The sequence below is a fragment of the Callorhinchus milii genome, unplaced genomic scaffold (assembly GCF_018977255.1).
Source record: "Callorhinchus milii isolate IMCB2004 unplaced genomic scaffold, IMCB_Cmil_1.0 Scaffold9, whole genome shotgun sequence".
Classification (NCBI taxonomy): Eukaryota; Metazoa; Chordata; class Chondrichthyes; order Chimaeriformes; family Callorhinchidae; genus Callorhinchus; species Callorhinchus milii.
The window spans coordinates 23,188,845-23,206,114 of NW_024704750.1; the positions used below are offsets into that span (position 1 = coordinate 23,188,845).

General features: G+C 57.2%; 1 protein-coding gene across 1 annotated transcript; it reads left to right on the forward strand.

Moving 5' to 3' along the window:
• Positions 1-3,554: 3,554 nt before the first annotated feature.
• On the forward strand, positions 3,555-16,409 carry zgc:163014 (uncharacterized protein LOC100038766 homolog). Its single transcript, XM_042338154.1, has 12 exons — positions 3,555-3,649; positions 5,112-5,288; positions 6,644-6,905; positions 7,068-7,217; positions 8,180-8,282; positions 9,516-9,638; positions 9,859-10,046; positions 10,948-11,141; positions 11,327-11,418; positions 12,157-12,208; positions 14,115-14,212; positions 16,195-16,409. The coding sequence occupies exons 1-12, from the start codon at positions 3,555-3,557 to the stop codon at positions 16,407-16,409; spliced, it is 1,749 nt and encodes a 582-aa protein (XP_042194088.1).
• Positions 16,410-17,270: the final 861 nt, after the last annotated feature.

Genomic DNA, 17,270 nt, shown 5'->3' on the forward strand with positions numbered 1-17,270 from the left:
TTTATATTCTGTAATGTATGTAAAAGGTGAATAAAAATAAGTTATCACAATCACGTTGTAAAGTACAGTCACAGGTGTGTACAATACCTATTTACTGCTTATCTCTCGCTCGAGGGTTGGGGAGGAGGTGGGCAATGGAGGTACTGAATGGATAAATGAGGATGTTTTCACCGAGGAGGTCAGTGGTTGGTTATTACCAGAACACAAAGCAGACAGAGCTCACAAGGTAGTCTTTGTCACCGACTTGGTGGAATTTCTATTGTTGGTTGTTGAAGCCGAGTCCCTAACATTCAACAAAAGGCAGAGTACTGCAGATGCTAGAAATCTGAAATAAAAACAAGTCGCTGGGAACACTCAGCATCTATGGAGAGAGAAAAGTGAGTTAACATTTCAAGTCGTTGACTTTCTGACAAAAGATCTCTCTCACCTGCTGTGCGTGTAAACTGCTGAAAGCGCTCCGGGATGCTACCCTTCATGAAGGGCACTATATAAATGCAAGTTGTTGTGTTTGTGTAGCTATAGGTATTTAAGTGCTCTGGGACACTATCCTTCTTGAGGGGCACAAGTTGCTGTTGTTGTTTCTGGGGCTGGTTTGAGGGACTGTTGCTCGCTATTATTTTGGAGCTGACCAGAAAGATTGACATAATCTCAGATGTTCTCCCTGCCAACTTGCTGCAGATGTCTGCCATCCCAAACAACAAGCTTGGTTCACTGGCGCTCTTCAGTTCACTGAGGACATTGCTGGATAATGAATTGTTTACTGTGAATGTTTAACCAGGCTGGCTCCCTGTTACCTGGTTACCCTCTTCACTGACCTCCAGGGACAGTGAATTTCACACAATGGAGAAATCACAGGAGCTGAGCCAGATACCAGCCGCATCTTGTCTTCAATCTCTCAGCACGCCAGGTATAGATATCATTCAAAGACTGAGTAATCTTACCATTATTACAATTAAACGCAGGGGAAGTTAAGCGAATCAATGACAAAGGGGAAGACAGAGGTTTTAAAGGGAAGAAGTAAGGGAGGAAGGTAGGGATCTGTTCACACAAGACCCATGTGACAGTCGACATCATTTAAAAGGGATTTAGACAAACATCTGAATAATACATTAGAATAAACAGCACAGAAACAGGCCATTCGGCCCAACTGGTCTATGCCGGTGTTTATGTTCCACATGAGCCTCCTCCTGTCTTTCCTCAACCAAGCCTTGGTTGGTTGCAAAGGAGAGGTATAAAAGATAGGTACATCCTTTCTCCCTCATGTACCTCTCGAGCTTCCCTTAAATACATCTGCTATTTGCCTCAACAACTCCTTGTGGTGGCATGTTCCACATTCCCACCACTCTCTGTGTAAAGAAATTTCTTCTAACTTCCCTATTTGATCTATTTGTGACTATATTGATGGCCCCTGGTTTTGGTCTCCCCCAAAGCGAAAACATCTTCCCTATGTCTACCCTATCAAAACCGTTCATCATTTTAAAGACCTCTATCAGGTCACCCCTTACCCTCCTCTTTTCAAGAGGAAAGAGTCCAAGTATGTTTAGCCTTTCCTGATAGGTATAACCTCACAGTTCTGGGATCAGCCTTGTGAATCTCCTTTGCACTCTCTCCATTGCCTCTACATCTCTTCTATAATGTGGGGACCAGAACTGCACATAGTATTCTAAGTTTGGTCTAACCAAGGCTCTATAGTTTATCATAAGAGTACAAGAGTAGGGAAGTCTTGCTGCAACTGTATAGGGCCTTGGTGAGACCGCACCGAGAGTATTGTGTGCAGTTTTGGTCTCCTTATTTACTTGCCCTCGAGGGGGTGCAGCGTAGATTCACTGGGTTAGTTCCTGGGATGAGGGGACTGACCTATGAGGAGAGGCTGAATAAACTAGGGCTGTATTCTCTAGAGTACAAAAGAATTAGGGGGGATCTTATTGAAACATATAAGATTCTTAAAGGGCTGATAAAGTAGACACTGAGGGTCTGTTTCCCCGGTAGGAGAATCTATAACCAGGGGTCACAGTCTTAAGATTAAGGGTCAGCCTTTTAGAACAGAGTTGAGGAAACATTTCTTCACTCAGAATTTATGGAATTCACTACTCCAGAAGGCTGTAGATGCTCAGTCTTTGAACATTTTCAAGGCTGAGACTGATAGATTTTTTAAAAAAAAGAGGGATTAGGGGATATGGGGATAGGGCAGGTAATTAGAGTTAGGTCTGAAGATCAGCCAGGATCTTATCGAATGGCAGGGCACAGGCTTGAGGGGCCGAATGGCCTACTCCTGCTCCTAATTCCTATGTTCCTATGTCCTTATAACTTCCCTGCTTTCCATTTCTATCCCTCTAGAAATGAACCCCAATGCCTGGTTTGCCTATTTTATGGCCTCCGTTGCTACTTTTAGTGAATTGTGTATGTTTACCCCTCGGTCCCTTTGCTCCTCTACCCCATTTAGGTTTTTATTTTCCAGGATGTATGTGACTTCCTTATTCTTTCTACCAAAATGTAGCACCTCACACTTTTCTACATTGAAATGCATTTACCATTTAAATGCCCACTCAGCAAGTTTTTTGATGTCTTGCTGTAATTTGTTGCTGCCCTCCTCTGTATTAACTACTCCCACCAAATTTGGTGTCGTCCGCAAATTTTGAAATTGTACGGCTGATTCCCGAGTCAACAGTGAGCCCCAATACCGATCCTTGTGGATCACCACTGCCCACCCCCTGCCAGTCTGAGTAGCTGCCCTTTACCCCTACTCTCTGTTTGCTGTTTTGCAGCAGTTTGCTATCCATTCTGCTATTTTTTCCCTGACTCCAGATGCTCTGACCCTGTTCATTAGTCTGTTATACGGTCCCTTATCAAACGCCTTTTGGAAATCTCAATACATTACATCTACCGCATTCCCTTTGTCTATTCTCTCTCAAAGAGTTCTCTCAAAGAACTCAATAATAATAATGATAATAATCCTTGCATTTGATATTGCGCTTTTCACGTCGGGAGGACGTCCCAAAGCGCTTCACAGAACACACTGTAAAGTGAATTGACTGTATATTTGTGGGCGAACGCGGCAGCCGATTGCGCACAGCAATGTCCCACAAACAGTCGTAGATTGAAAATGACCAATTTATTATTGTTTTGGGTTTTGGAGGGATTATTATTAGGCTCTGTGTGGAGTAAGGAAACTTGCCCAAGGTTTCGCCCTCTGCCTGGAATTGAACTCAGGTCTCTCGCTTGCAAAGCGAGTGCTCTAACCACTGAGCTACAGGACTCCACAATGAGGTTGGTCAAGCCTGACCTTCCTTTTTGAAATGCGTGATGGCTGTTCTTTATTATGTTTTTTCCATTTGAAACCATTGAACAGTTTTGGGGGAAAAGTTCAGGGAATTAACATATAGAACAACAATGGTTATGTTTGATATTGCACCCTTCGTGTTGGGAGGACGCCTCGAAGCGCGTCCCAGGCTTCACAGTGAAGTGTATTTGACTGTAGGTGTGTTGGCGAGCGGCCGGTTTGTGTGCAGCGAAGTCCCGCAAACAGCTATGCAGTGAGTAAACGACTGTTGGCCATGTCACCGGGAGAGAGGGGCAAACCCCCAGCCGTTTCCCTGACGGCGCTGCGGGATCTTTGCCGCCTGCTGAAGGGGCTGAGACCGGAGCGCGGGTTAACGTCCCATCTGAAGGACGGCGTCTCTGAGGATGCGGCCCCCACCCCCACCCCCCGGCGCCAGCCTGGACTGTGAGCTCAGAGTCACGGCCTCCTGACCTGGAACCCGGACACTGACTGATGGGCAGAAGGTAAATGGTAAAACCACTGACTTTAACATGTGGGCAAATGGCTGTTTGAGAGTCAGAGCGTCACTGGGGAAGGCGCTGGGCCTGAGGCGAGGCACTGTTCCCTGGCAACCCCGCTCCCGCCCACTGCAGCCACCCCCCCGACACGTGATCCGGGTGGCGGTGGTGTGTGGACGCTCGTCACGTGATCAAGCCCCACTACTGTCTGGGTCCCTGTCACGTGATTAGGGCGCCACGCTGCTCCCTTCGTGCCTAGCGACAGCCAGGCGGTGGCGGGAGGTTTGAATTGCCCCCCATCACGGCGCCAAGCCTGAGTGCGGGAGCTGCAGGCCAGATGGAGTTTTATGCGGTTGTTTCACTCACTGAACCGCCTGTGCGGTTATTCAGGTGAAATGTAATATTCGGGGGGGCTATTAACAAAATAATAATAATAATAATCCTTGCATTTGATATAGCGCTTTTCACGTCGGGAGGACGTCCCAAAGCGCTTCACAGAACACACTGTAAAGTGAATTGACTGTATATTTGTGGGCGAACGCGGCAGCCAATTGCGCACAGCAATGTCCCACAAACACTCGTAGATTGAAAATGACCAATTTATTATTGTTTGTTTTGGAGGGATTATTATTAGGCTCTGTGTGGAGTAAGGAAACTTGCCCGAGGTTTGGCCCTGACCCCCCGGGGATTGAACTCAGGTCTCTCACTTGCAAAGCGAGTGCTCTAACCACTGAGCTACAGGACTCCATAAAATAAAAACAAACAACAAAAAATTAGACTAAACTGAATTCAAAGTTGCCCTGATATTTTTGTCTGTGTTGTCTTACAATACCCCACAAAAATGTCCAAGAGAAATTAGAATTTAAGAATGCAGAAAGGACCCTGTCTGTGCCGGGAAATATAAGCTTTGGCAATTTTGTGCTGAATTGAATATAATTCAAAATAGAACTAAAGTTTGCTCGGGAGGGGGCGGCTATTTTACAGGCACTTGAATTACTGGAGAAGCAGAAGTGAAAGCTGATTTGTCTGTTGCTTCCATGGATGATTATTGTCAAAACATTCTAATAATAGCAATCCTTACACATGTCATAGCACCTTTCCTGTCAGAAGGTCGTCTCTAAGTGCTTCACAGGATATAACGTGCAGTGTAGTGACTGTCCATTTTGTAAGCCAATTTGCTCGCAACCATGTCCCCCAAACAGCCACCAAGTTAATGATTAGGTTATGATTAAGTCCGAGAATGCAGTAGATAAGAAAACATCAGGGAATGGTGGGAGATTGAAGGTGATGTCTCTGGAGATATTAAAGCTCTGATCCTTTCCTGTATTTTACAGTAAATTTCATGGCTCTTACTTCCACTGCCAGTTGCCCTTGCCTCTCCCAAAGCAGCTGGTGGTTTTTGGCCTGGGGAACTGGGGTCTGCACACAGAGGAGACCTACCTCTCGGTCGAGGTGTCTGTGAGTCCCGAAGTAAAAGCTCAGAAGATCGGGTCACTTTCATCGGACACCAGGTAAGAAAAGACACTGTCCGACATGTGGTAATCTTTGCCTTTGATATGGTGTGGAGAAGGGAGTCAGTGATACAGGGGGTCTGGAGAAGAGACATTCTGACCACAGAGTGAGACAGTGTCAACAACAACTTGCAATTGTATAGTGTCATGGAGTGCTTGACAGTAATGGAGTCTGACAACGAGCCGAGAAGAGGGAAGGGGAAGAGGACCACAAGCACGATCAAAAAGGAAGGTACTTAGGCAGGATTTGAAGGGAGAGAGGGTGAAAGGCCTAGTCATAGTCTCAATGTCTACCAGACAACTGTTGACCAGTGTAGCGATTGTATTTGTCGGTGAAATCAGCAGCTAATTTGCACAGCAGAGTCCCACCTCCAGCTACAAAGTGAATGATAGATTAATTGGAGGATATTTATCCTTGAGCTTGTTGTTGTTCTCACCTGAAATAAAACAATAATAATAATTTGTTCACTTAAACAACAACTGTTTGTGGGACACTGCTGTGTGCAATTGGCTGCCACGTTTCACCCATAATATATTAGAGTCAATTCACTTTACAGTATATTCTGTGAAGGGCTTTGAGATGTCTTGAAGACATGATAAGGTGCTATATCAAATGCAAGGATTATTATTATTATTTATTATATCTGGACAAGGACAAACTCAAGTTGTACACTGAGCTCAGGATCTCTGGACAATGCCCCTGAGAAGATACTCTGCCACTGTTTATTGTGTGTTGAATGGATCATCACTGAGGTAATCACACGATGCTTTGGTCTGTGCGTGGGGTTGAATTCAGGTCAAATGGGGACATTAGGCCTTGAATGACTGTCATGAGCTGAGGCGAGGTTCTCTCTTGCAGACTGTCTCTGACTGGAGTCCATATGAATATCAGCAGCCTCAAAGGTGTTTTGGCTTGTTGTGTTGANTTTTTAAAGCACTTAATTCCTTCGCACTCCTTATTGCCTCTCCGACCTGCTTACACCCACTCTACCTCCCACTGTCTCCGCTCGGCTCCCACTGCTCTACCATCGGTGGTTGCGCCTTAACCCACTATGCCCAGAAACTCTGGAAATCTCTCCCTCGATTCCTCCGCATTGTCACCTCCAGACCTTCCTTTTTGATGGTACTTACGGTCACCTGCCTCTCCTCTTGGCTCGTTGTTAGACTCTACCACTGTGAAGAGCTCCGGGACGCTGTCCCATGTGAAGGGTGCTATATAAATGCAATATGTTATTAGCTGGAGTTAGATTAGAAGATCAGCCATGATTGAAGGTGGGGCAGGCTACAAGGGCCGAACGGCCTACTCCTGCTCCTAAATGTTATGTTAAGTTGTTGTTATGATGTTTCTCTGGAAGGTGCCTGGTGTGGGAGGGCGATTGGAGCAGAGACATTCTGAGCACTGCTGTGGAGGAGGCTGAGCGAGGCAGTCTGTGGACACTGCTGATCACCAGTGGCCAGGTAGGAACCAGTGCGTCAATGGTAGAGCTCATTGAGAGCTCACAGGCTAACATGGACACAACTCTTCCATTCACTCCCATCCCATTGTACACAATACCAAACAATCCATGTCCATGTGCTGGGGGAGGGAAGGGCAGGGGCAGGGGATGGTTGAAACAAGTGGGGGGAGGACAAGGAGTCCAGAGGTGGGAGAGGGATGGGGAGGGTGACATGGATGGGAATCCAGGGAGTGGAGGGAAGCAAGATGATGGGGGGGAGGGGGGGGAGCAAGGGGAGTGGGAGGTGTCGCGGGCAGAGATTCTTCCGTTTGTGCCCTGGCAGGGGAGGCAGTCTGGCTTCTCGAGCAGCACCCCTGTCCTGACGGCCAGAAAGCGTGTGGACCTGGACCCCGCCCTGGTGAGACTGCTGGGTGACATCTCACCCCTTCTCCTCAGCCCTGACTCCGGCCCCCACCCCGGCTCCTCCCTCACGGTGAGTGGCTGCTCGGGGGTGGGGAGGGGGTTTCTGACTCAGAGACGGTTCTGGCTCCTGAGCCCCGATGGCTCTTTGCTGTGTTGTGGCCTTTCCAATGTCAGGGTTACAGTGATCACACCTCCAGCTGTATTCACACAGCGCCTCTTGTGCCAGACACCGGGGGGGTCGGGGTGGGGGTTCGGGGGGGGGGGTGGGGAGGTGACCACAGGCACAGTCAGAGAGGAGGGCATCTCTGCCATGACCAGTCCTAGGTTATTGGCTGTTTGTAGCTCTGTATGGATTGGCTGCTGCAAATTCAACTGCCAGGTACACACGAGGTTGTGGTTTCAAACCCCACAGAGGAAGCTGAGGCTCCAGGGCAGTGTGTGTGTGTGGGGGGGGAGTGCCCAGATTGGGGGATGAGCTGTTAAATGCCGCGCGTGGGATCTGCACTGAAGCTATGTGCGTTTTCTCAACGATGTGAGCGCTATATTGAAAGTGAGGATTATTTATAATAATAAGCCTTGCATTTGATATGGCAACTTATCACGTCCTCGAGACGTCTCAAAGCGCTTCACAGAATATACTGTAAGTGAATTGACTTTGTATTTTGAGGGTGAAACGCAGCAGCCAATTGCGCACAGCAGCGTCCCACAAACAGTCGTGGATTGAGTGACCAAATTATTATTATTTTTGGAGAAAGCCAGCGTGTCTCTCTGAGCGCCTTTGTGGCTGTGGTTTGTAGCAATCACAGCGACCCCTGCCCCCCCCCCCCCCACAGCCTGGTCTGTGGGCAAAGACCCCGACACGGCTTTGAACCCGGATCTTCTGACTCCATATCCCTTGTGTGGCTCAGTGACCAGACACAGGCTGGGAACCTGGGGGCCCTGGGCAGACATGGTCCTCACTCTCCCGGAGGGTCTGTGTGGGACGGGCAGGCAGGAGGCTCAGGCTGACAGACTGACTGACTCTGTCTCCAGCCCCGCGCACTGCAGGAGCCGACACAACACATGGTCCTTGGGCGACAGGAGGCCAACCACACCGGGAGCCCACAAGGCAGCGGCCTGGGCAGGGCGGAGCTGGGTAAGGCGGGGCTTGGCTATGGCAGGGGTGGGCATGGCAGGGGTAAAGGTGGAGCCAATGTGTGGGCAAAGTAAGGGTGGCTCTGTGTATGAATGTATGTGTGTATGTGTGAGTGTGTGTGTATGTGTGAGTGTGTGTGGGGGGGTGAGTATGTGTGTGGGGGGTGAGTATGTGTGTGGGGGGTGAGTGTGTGTGTGGGGGTGAGTGTATATGTGGGGGGGTGAGTGTATATGTGGGAGGGTGAGTGTGTGGGGGGGGTGAGTGTGTGTGTGGGGGTGAGTGTGTGTGTGGGGGGTGAGTGTATATGTGGGGGGGTGAGTGTATATGTGGGAGGGTGAGTGTGTGGGGGGGGTGAGTGTGTGTGTGGGGGGTGAGTGTGTGTGTGGGGGGTGAGTGTATATGTGGGAGGGTGAGTGTGTGTGTGGGGGGTGAGTGTGTGGGTGGGGGGGTGAGTGTGTGGGTGGGGGGGTGTGAGTGTGTGTGGGGGGTGTGAGTGTGTGTGGGGGGTGAGTGTGTGTGTGGGGGGTGAGTGTGTGTGTGTGGGGGGTGTGAGTGTGTGTGGGGGGTGTGAGTGTGTGTGGGGGGTGTGAGTGTGGGTGGGGGGGTGAGTGTGTGGGTGGGGGGGTGTGAGTGTGTGTGGGGGGTGTGAGTGTGGGTGGGGGGTGAGTGTGTGGGTGGGGGGGTGTGAGTGTGTGTGGGGGGTGTGAGTGTGTGTGGGGGGTGAGTGTGCGCGCGGGGGGGTGAGTGTGCGCGCGGGGGGGTGAGTGTGCGCGCGGGGGGGTGAGTGTGCGCGCGGGGGGGTGAGTGTGCGCGCGGGGGGGTGAGTGTGCGCGGGGGTGAGTGTGTGCGGGGGGGTGAGTGTGTGGGTGGGGGGGTGAGTGTGTGTGTTGGGGGTGAGTGTGTGTGTTGGGGGTGAGTGTGTGTGTTGAGGGTGAGTGTGTGTGTGGGGGGGTGAGTGTGTGGGTGGGGGGGTGTGAGTGTGTGTGTGGGGGGTGTGAGTGTGTGTGGGGTGTGAGTGTGTGTGGGGGGTGAGTGTGCGCGCGGGGGGGTGAGTGTGCGGGGGGGTGAGTGTGTGCGGGGGGGGGTGAGTGTGTGCGGGGGGGGGTGAGTGTGTGCGGGGGGTGTGAGTGTGCGCGGGGGTGAGTGTGTGCGGGGGGGGTGAGTGTGGGCGGGGGGGGTGAGTGTGTGTGTGTGAGCCCCTGTGTTAATACCTGCTGTGTTTCCCCCCTGCAGTGTGCCCGAGCCCTCGCTGGGGTCACACGCTGTGTGTGACTGACCCGGACACAGTGATCCTCATTGGGGGCGCAGGGCCGGGGCAGCAGTGCTGTCACGATGCAGTGTGGAAACTGGAGATCAGTGAGTTCCCCCCCCGCGCCCCCACTGCACGGGTTAGAGACACCGTAACGCTCCCTCTACACTGTGCGCCCCCACTGCACGGGTTAGAGACACAGTAACGCTCCCTCTACACTGTGTGTCCACACTCCCAGGTCAGGGTTAGAGACACAGTAACGCTCCCTCTACACTGTGCGTCCACACTCCCAGGTCAGGGTTAGAGACTCTCTGTGATGTCCTGCAGATGATGGTGATGATTTCTGGTTCCCGTTGGCTGGTGTCCCCTCTCTGCCCCCCGGTGCCCGCGGTCACACCGCCACCCACGACCCCGACACCCACCGCATTTACGTGTTTGGGGGAAAGAACAACGGGGAACGGTTTAACCGTATCTACATCCTGGATACGCTGACCTGGAAGTGGTCACACGTGATGGTCAGTCTTCCCTGCGTTCAACGTTCACACCTTTTATTTTCTCTCTCACACTCTCTCTCTTTCTCTCACACCCACTCACTCTTGCTCTCTCTCACTCACTCGCTCTTTCTGTCTCGCTCTTTCTGTCTCGCTCTCTCTGTCTCGCTCTCTGTCTCGCTCGCTCTCTGTCTCGCTCGCTCTCTGGCTCGCTCGCTCTCTGGCTCGCTCTCTCTCTGGCTCGCTCGCTCTCTGGCTCGCTCGCTCTCTGGCTCGCTCGCTCTCTGGCTCGCTCGCTCTCTGGCTCGCTCGCTCTCTGGCTCGCTCGCTCTCTGGCTCGCTCGCTCTCTGGCTCGCTCGCTCTCTGGCTCGCTCGCTCTCTGTCGCTCGCTCTCTGGCTCGCTCGCTCTCTGTCGCTCGCTCGCTCGCTCTCTGGCTCGCTCGCTCGCTCTCTGGCTCGCTCGCTCGCTCTCTGGCTCGCTCGCTCGCTCTCTGGCTCGCTCGCTCGCTCTCTGGCTCGCTCGCTCTGGCTCGCTCGCTCACTCTCTGGCTCGCTCGCTCGCTCTCTGGCTCGCTCGCTCGCTCTCTCTCTCTCGCTCGCTCGCTCGCTCGCTCGCTCTCTCTCTGTCGCTCGCTCGCTCGCTCTCTCTCTGTCGCTCGCTCGCTCTCTCTCTGTCGCTCGCTCGCTCTCTCTCTGTCGCTCGCTCGCTCTCTCTCTGTCGCTCGCTCGCTCTCTCTCTGTCGCTCGCTCGCTCGCTCTCTGTCTCGCTCTGTCTTGCTCGGGCTCTTGCTCTGTCTCGCTCTGTCTCTCTCGCTTTGTCTCATTCGCTCTCTCTCTGTCTCGCTCGCGCTCGCTCCTTCTCACACACACTTACTCTCTCTCTCTGTGTCTCTCACCCTCTCTCTCTCTCTCTCTCTCGGGTAGGGCCAGGGCAGGGTCCCCACACTGGCGTATCACAGCGCAGCGGTGTTTGGGGGGGAGCTGCTGGTATTCGGGGGGCTCGTGGTGGGGCCGGGGGGGCGGCACAGCTGCAGTAACGCTCTCTACATCTTCAACCCCGAGCATCACATCTGGTACCAGCCCATCGTGGGGGGCCACAGGCCACCGGCTCGCTGCGGGTCAGTGTCCACACACTGGGGGCTCGGGGAGGGGTTACAGGCTGGTGGGGGTCTGCTCAGGCTCGGGGAGGGGGCACAAACCAGTGGGGGGCACAGGTCGAGGGGATGAGGAGGGTTCAGGCTGTGGGGGAAAGGGTGCGAACTCAGGTTGAGAGCAGGGCTCAGGCTCTGTCTCATGTCCACAGGCACACGGCCACTCTCCTGGGCAAATCGTTGCTGCTGTTTGGGGGCTACAGCGGCCGTGTGTGTCTGAATGACCTGCACATGCTGGATCTTGGTAAGACCCCCCGCATCCGGGAACCCCTCCCCCCCGCACCCGGGAACCCCTCCCCCCGCACCCGGGAACCCCTCCGTCCCCGCACCCGGGAACCCCTCCGTCCCCGCACCCGGGAACCCCTCCGTCCCCGCACCCGGGAACCCCTCCGTCCCCGCACCCGGGAACCCCTCCGTCCCCGCACCCGGGAACCCCTCCGTCCCCGCACCCGGGAACGACTGTTTGTGGGACGCTACTGTGCACAAATGGCTGCCGCGTTTCGCTCACAAAGTATACAATCACTACACATTACAGTATATTCTGTGAAGCGCTTTGAGATGTCTCGAAGACGTGATGAGGCGCTGTATCACATCCGAGGATTATTATTGTACAATACAAAATTACATTTGTAAAGCGAGTTTCGCATCGGGAGGACATCCCAAGGCGCTGAACAGTCAGGGATTAGGACCCGACCTGTGGTGGGGGTGGGGATCAGGGAGGGTGGAGGGCAGAGAGGGTGGAGGGCAGAGAGGGTGGGATGGTGGTCGAAGGCATGGTCGAAGATGAGGGTCTTGAGGAGTGTCTTGAAGGAGGAAAGGGAGCGTGCGAGCCGAAGGGAATGTGGGATGGAGTTACAGAGAGTGGGGGCAGAGAGGCTGAAGGCCCCGACTGCGGATGGCGGGGGACATGGAGCTGGGCCGGAGCCTGCTGAGCAGAGGGAGTGGACAGGTTGATTATAGTTACTATTTTATTCCTCCCCAGGGCTAATGGAGTTCTCACAGCTGACGGCCTCCGGGGCTCCAACACCGCGATGGTGAGCATCCCCCACTGGAATCACCCGGTTGCTGGGTGTGCTGGGACCCGAGCTGAAGGGGTGGGGCAGTGTGTGGGTGGGGGGTGCTGGCCGGTGAGGGGGCAGTGGGGGAGCCTGGTCGGGGCGGGGGCGGTGTGGGTGGGGCTGGTGGGGGCGGTGTGGGTGGGGCTGGCCGGGGAGGGGGCGGTGTGGGTGGGGCTGGCCGGGCGGGGGCGGTGTGGGTGAGTCTGGCCGGGGGGGGGCGATGTGGGTGGGGCTGGCCGGGGAGGGGGCGGTGTGGGTGGGGCTGGCCGGGGCGGTGTGGGTGGGGCTGGCCGGGGCGGTGTGGGTGGGGCTGGCGGGGGCGGTGTGGGTGGGGCTGGCCGGGGCGGGGGCGGTGTGGGCGGGGCGGGGGCGGTGTGGGTGGGGCTGGCCGGGGCGGGGGCGGTGTGGGTGGGGTTGGCCGGGGCGGGGGCGGTGTGGGTGGGGCTGGCCGGGGCGGGGGCGGTGTGGGTGGAGCTGGCCGGGGCGGGGGCGGTGTGGGTGGGGCTGGCCGGGGCGGTGTGGGTGGGGCTGGCCGGGGCGGGGGCGGTGTGGGTGGGGCTGGCCGGGTGGGGGGCGGTGTGGGTGGGGCTGGCGGGGGGCGGTGTGGGTGGGGCTGGCGGGGGGGGCGGGGGGGGGGGGGGGGGGGGCGGGGGCGGTGTGGGTGGGGCTGGCCGGGGCGGGGGCGGTGTGGGTGGGGCTGGCCGGGGCGGGGGCGGTGTGGGTGGGGCTGGCCGGGGCGGGGGCGGTGTGGGTGGGGCTGGCCGGGCGGGGGCGGTGTGGGTGGGGCTGGCCGGGGCGGGGGCGGTGTGGGTGGGGGCTGGCCGGGCGGGGGCGGTGTGGGTGGGGCTGGCCGGGGCGGGGGCGGTGTGGGTGGGGCTGGCCGGGGCGGGGGCGGTGTGGGTGGGGCGGGGGCGGTGTGGGTGGGGCTGGCCGGGGCGGGGGCGGTGTGGGTGGGGCTGGCGGGGGCGGGGGCGGTGTGGTGGGGCTGGCGGGGCGGGGGTGTGGGTGGGGCTGGCCGGGGGCGGGGGCCGGAGTGGGTGGGGCTGGCCGGGGCGGGGCGGTGTGGGTGGGGCTGGCCGGGGCGGGGCGGTGTGGGTGGGGCTGGCCGGGGCGGGGGCGGTGTGGGTGGGGCTGGCCGGGGCGGGGGCGGTGTGGGTGGGGCTGGCCGGGGCGGGGGCGGTGTGGGTGGGGCTGGCCGGGGGGGGGGCGGTGTGGTGGGGCTGGCCGGGGCGGGGGCGGTGTGGGTGGGGCTGGCCGGGCGGGGGCGGTGTGGGTGGGGCTGGCGGGGGCGGGGGCGGTGTGGGTGGGGTGGCCGGGGCGGGGGCGGTGTGGGTGGGGCTGGCCGGGGCGGGGGCGGTGTGGCCGGGGCGGGGGCGGTGTGGTGGGGCTGGCCGGGGGGGGCCGGTGTGGGTGGGGCTGGCCGGGGCGGGGGTGGTGTGGGTGGGGCTGGCGGGGGGCGGGGGGGTGTGGGTGGGGCTGGCCGGGGCGGGGGCGGTGTGGGTGGGGCTGGCCGGGGCGGGGGCGGTGTGGGTGGGCTGGCCGGGGCGGGAGCGGTGTGGGTGGGGCTGGCCGGGGCGGGGGCGGTGTGGGTGGGGCTGGCGGGGGGGCGGGGGTGGTGTGGGTGGGGCTGGCGGGGGGGGCGGGGGTGGTGTGGGTGGGGCTGGCCGGGGCGGGAGCGGTGTGGGTGGGGTTGGCCGGGGCGGGGGGCGGTGTGGGTGGGGCTGGCCGGGGCGGGGGCGGTGTGGGCGGGGCGGGGGTGGTGTGGGTGGGGCTGGCCGGGGCGGGGGGCGGTGTGGGTGGGGCTGGCCGGGGCGGGGGCGGTGTGGGTGGGGTTGGCCGGGGCGGGGCGGTGTGTAGGATGTAACTGCCTGGTGTCTGGTAGCTGGCACGCGGCTGTGGCTATGACAATGAACTCGGTGCTGATTAGTGGCGGCTGGAACCCGAACGGGGGCCTACAGGACCTCTTCACCTTCAACATCGGTACGTCAGCCCCCTCCCCCCGCCTGCCCCCTCCCTTCCTCCCTCCCCCCGCCTGCCCCTCCCTCCTTCCCTCACCCCACCTGCCCCCTCCCTGACTCACCGAACCCGTGAGCAACGTAGGGTCAGGTTCGACCCCCAGCTGTCCTTCATACCCCACAACAGGACCACTTTCCTCCACCTCTGCCACATTTCCTGCCCACCTCCATCCATACCTCACTCCATAAGCTGCTGAAACCCTCGTCCCCGCCTTTGTCACTTCCTGCCTTGCCTATTGAAACACCTTCCTCGCGGGTCTCCCCTGCTCCACTATTAACTCATTCAAAACTCCGCGCCCACATTCTCACCCAAACTAAACTCCGTACCTCCGATACCCCAGTCCTTGTCAAACTCCATTGGCTCCCAGTCACAGAGCGGATCGATTTCAAGATCCTCACTCGTGCATTTAAATCCCTTCACGCCTTGACAGCCCCCCCCACCCCCCACTCTCTCTCTCTCTCCCCAACCTGCTCTCTCCCTACACTACTCCACTTGACTGGCTCCAGTGCCTCCTTGTCCCCCGGACCCTCCGCCCCACCATTGGCAGCCGTGCTTTCAGCCACTACGCCCCAAAGCTGTGGTACTCTCTCCCTCAATCCCTTCGCCTTCCCCCCCCCTCCCCATTTCAGGTCGCTCTTGAAGACCTTCCTCTTCGACCGAACCTATGGTCACCTTCCCCCTCCCCCTGGCTCAGCATCGGGCTCCGCCACTGTTAAGCTCCGAGACACTATCCGACATGAAGGGCGCACTATAAATGCAAGCTGTTGTGTAATAATAATAATTATAATAATTATAATAATAATCCTTGCATTTGATATAGCGCCTTCACAGAATATATTGTAAAGTGAATTGACTGTATTTTTGTGGGCGAAACGCGGCACACAGCAAGGGACTGTGCGCTCAAACAGTCGTGGATTGAATGATCAATTTTTTTTTAATTTTCAAGTGTCGTCTCTCTCGTGGGCGCACACACACACACACAGAGCTGCGTCTCTCACACACACACACAGAGCTGCGTCTCTCACACACACACACAGAGCTGCGTCTCTCACACACACACACAGAGCTGCGTCTCTCACACACACACACAGAGCTGCGTCTCTCACACACACACAGAGCTGAGTCTCTCTCTCTCACACACACACAGAGCTGAGTCTCTCTCTCTCACACACACACACAGCTGCGTCTCTCTCACACACAGAGCTGAGTCTCTCTCTCACACACACACACACACAGAGCTGAGTCTCTCTCACACACACACACACACAGAGCTGAGTCTCTCTCTCACACACACACACACACACACAGAGCTGAGTCTCACACACACACACACAGAGCTGAGTCTCTCTCTCACACACACACACACAGAGCTGCGTCTCTCTCACACACACAGAGCTGAGTCTCTCTCTCACACACACAGAGCTGCGCCTCTCACACACACACACAGAGCTGCGCCTCTCACACACACACACACACACACACACAGAGCTGCGTCTCTCTCTCACACACACACACACATACACAGAGCTGCGTCTCTCTCACACACACAGAGCTGAGTCTCTCTCTCACACACACAGAGCTGCGCCTCTCACACACACACACAGAGCTGCGCCTCTCACACACACACACACACACAGAGCTGCGTCTCTCTCTCACACACACACACACATACACAGAGCTGCGTCTCTCTCTCACACACACACACAGAGCTGCGTCTGTCTCACACACACACACACAGAGCTGCGTCTCTCTCTCACACACACACACACAGAGCTGCGTCTGTCTCACACACACACAGAGCTGCGTCTCTCTCTCACACACACACACACAGAGCTGTGTCTCTCACACACACACACACACACACAGAGCTGCGTCTCTCTCTCACACACAATTTTCAAGGAAAGCGATCCCTCAATGATCTGACAGTGTTTGTGTTGTGTTCACAGACACGTGTAACTGGAGCAGAGTGTGTGCCGAGGGCCTGTGTGTGGTGCCGCGGGCCGGTCACAGTGTGGTGAGGCTGCCCCCCCGCCTCGCTCACACCGGCGCTCACACACACGGGCGGCGGCTGCTGCTGTTCGGCGGCTCTGACAACGACGGGACATTTTACAACGACACGATCCGTGTGACGCTGGAGCTGCCCGAACCCCAGAGCCCCTGATAGCCCCCGCCCTGTGCCCTCAGCCCCCGCCCTGTGCCTTCAGCCCCCGCTCTGTGCCCTCAGCCCCCGCCCTGTGCCCTCAGCCCCCGCCCTGTGCCCTCAGCCCCCACCTTGTGCCCTCAGCCCCCGCCCTTTGCCCTCAGCCTGTGCCCTTAGCCCCCGCTCTGTGCCCTCAGCCCCCGCCCTGTGGCTGTGCCCTCAGCCCCCACCCTGTGCCCCCGCCCTGTGGCTGTGCCCTCAGCCCCCACCTTGTGCCCCCGCCCTGTGCCCTCAGCCCTGGCCCTGCTCCTACCCCTCCCCTCTTGGTGACTCAGAGTCTCTCTCCCTGTCACTCTGACATTCACTGTTATTGTACACTGTGGCCTCTCACACTGGCCATCCACTGACATCATTAAACAGCTGATTACTGAGCCGCTCTGGGTTTGTGTGAGAGAGAGAGCGATGGCACTGTGTGCGCGTGTGCTAGTGCCAGCGCTCTGCCCACGTGTGCGGGAAAGACAGCCCTCTCTTGTGTGTGCGTGAGAGACAGTGCTGTGCGTGTGCGTGTGAAAAAGACAGTGCTGTGTGTGCGCGCGAGAGAGACGGCGCTCTGTGTGCGCGCGCGAGAGAGACGGCGCTCTGTGTGTGCGCGCGAGAGAGACGGCGCTCTATGTGCGCGCGCGGGACGACGCTGTGTGTGTGTATGTGTGTGAGAGAGAGACGGCGCTCTGTGTGTGCGCGTGAGAGAGACGGCGCTCTGTGTGTGCGCGCGAGAGAGACGGCGCTCTGTGTGCGCGCGCGAGAGAGACGGCGCTGTGTGTGTGTATGTGTGAGAGAGAGAGACGGCGCTCTGTGTGCGTGTGTGAGAGAGAGAGAGAAAGA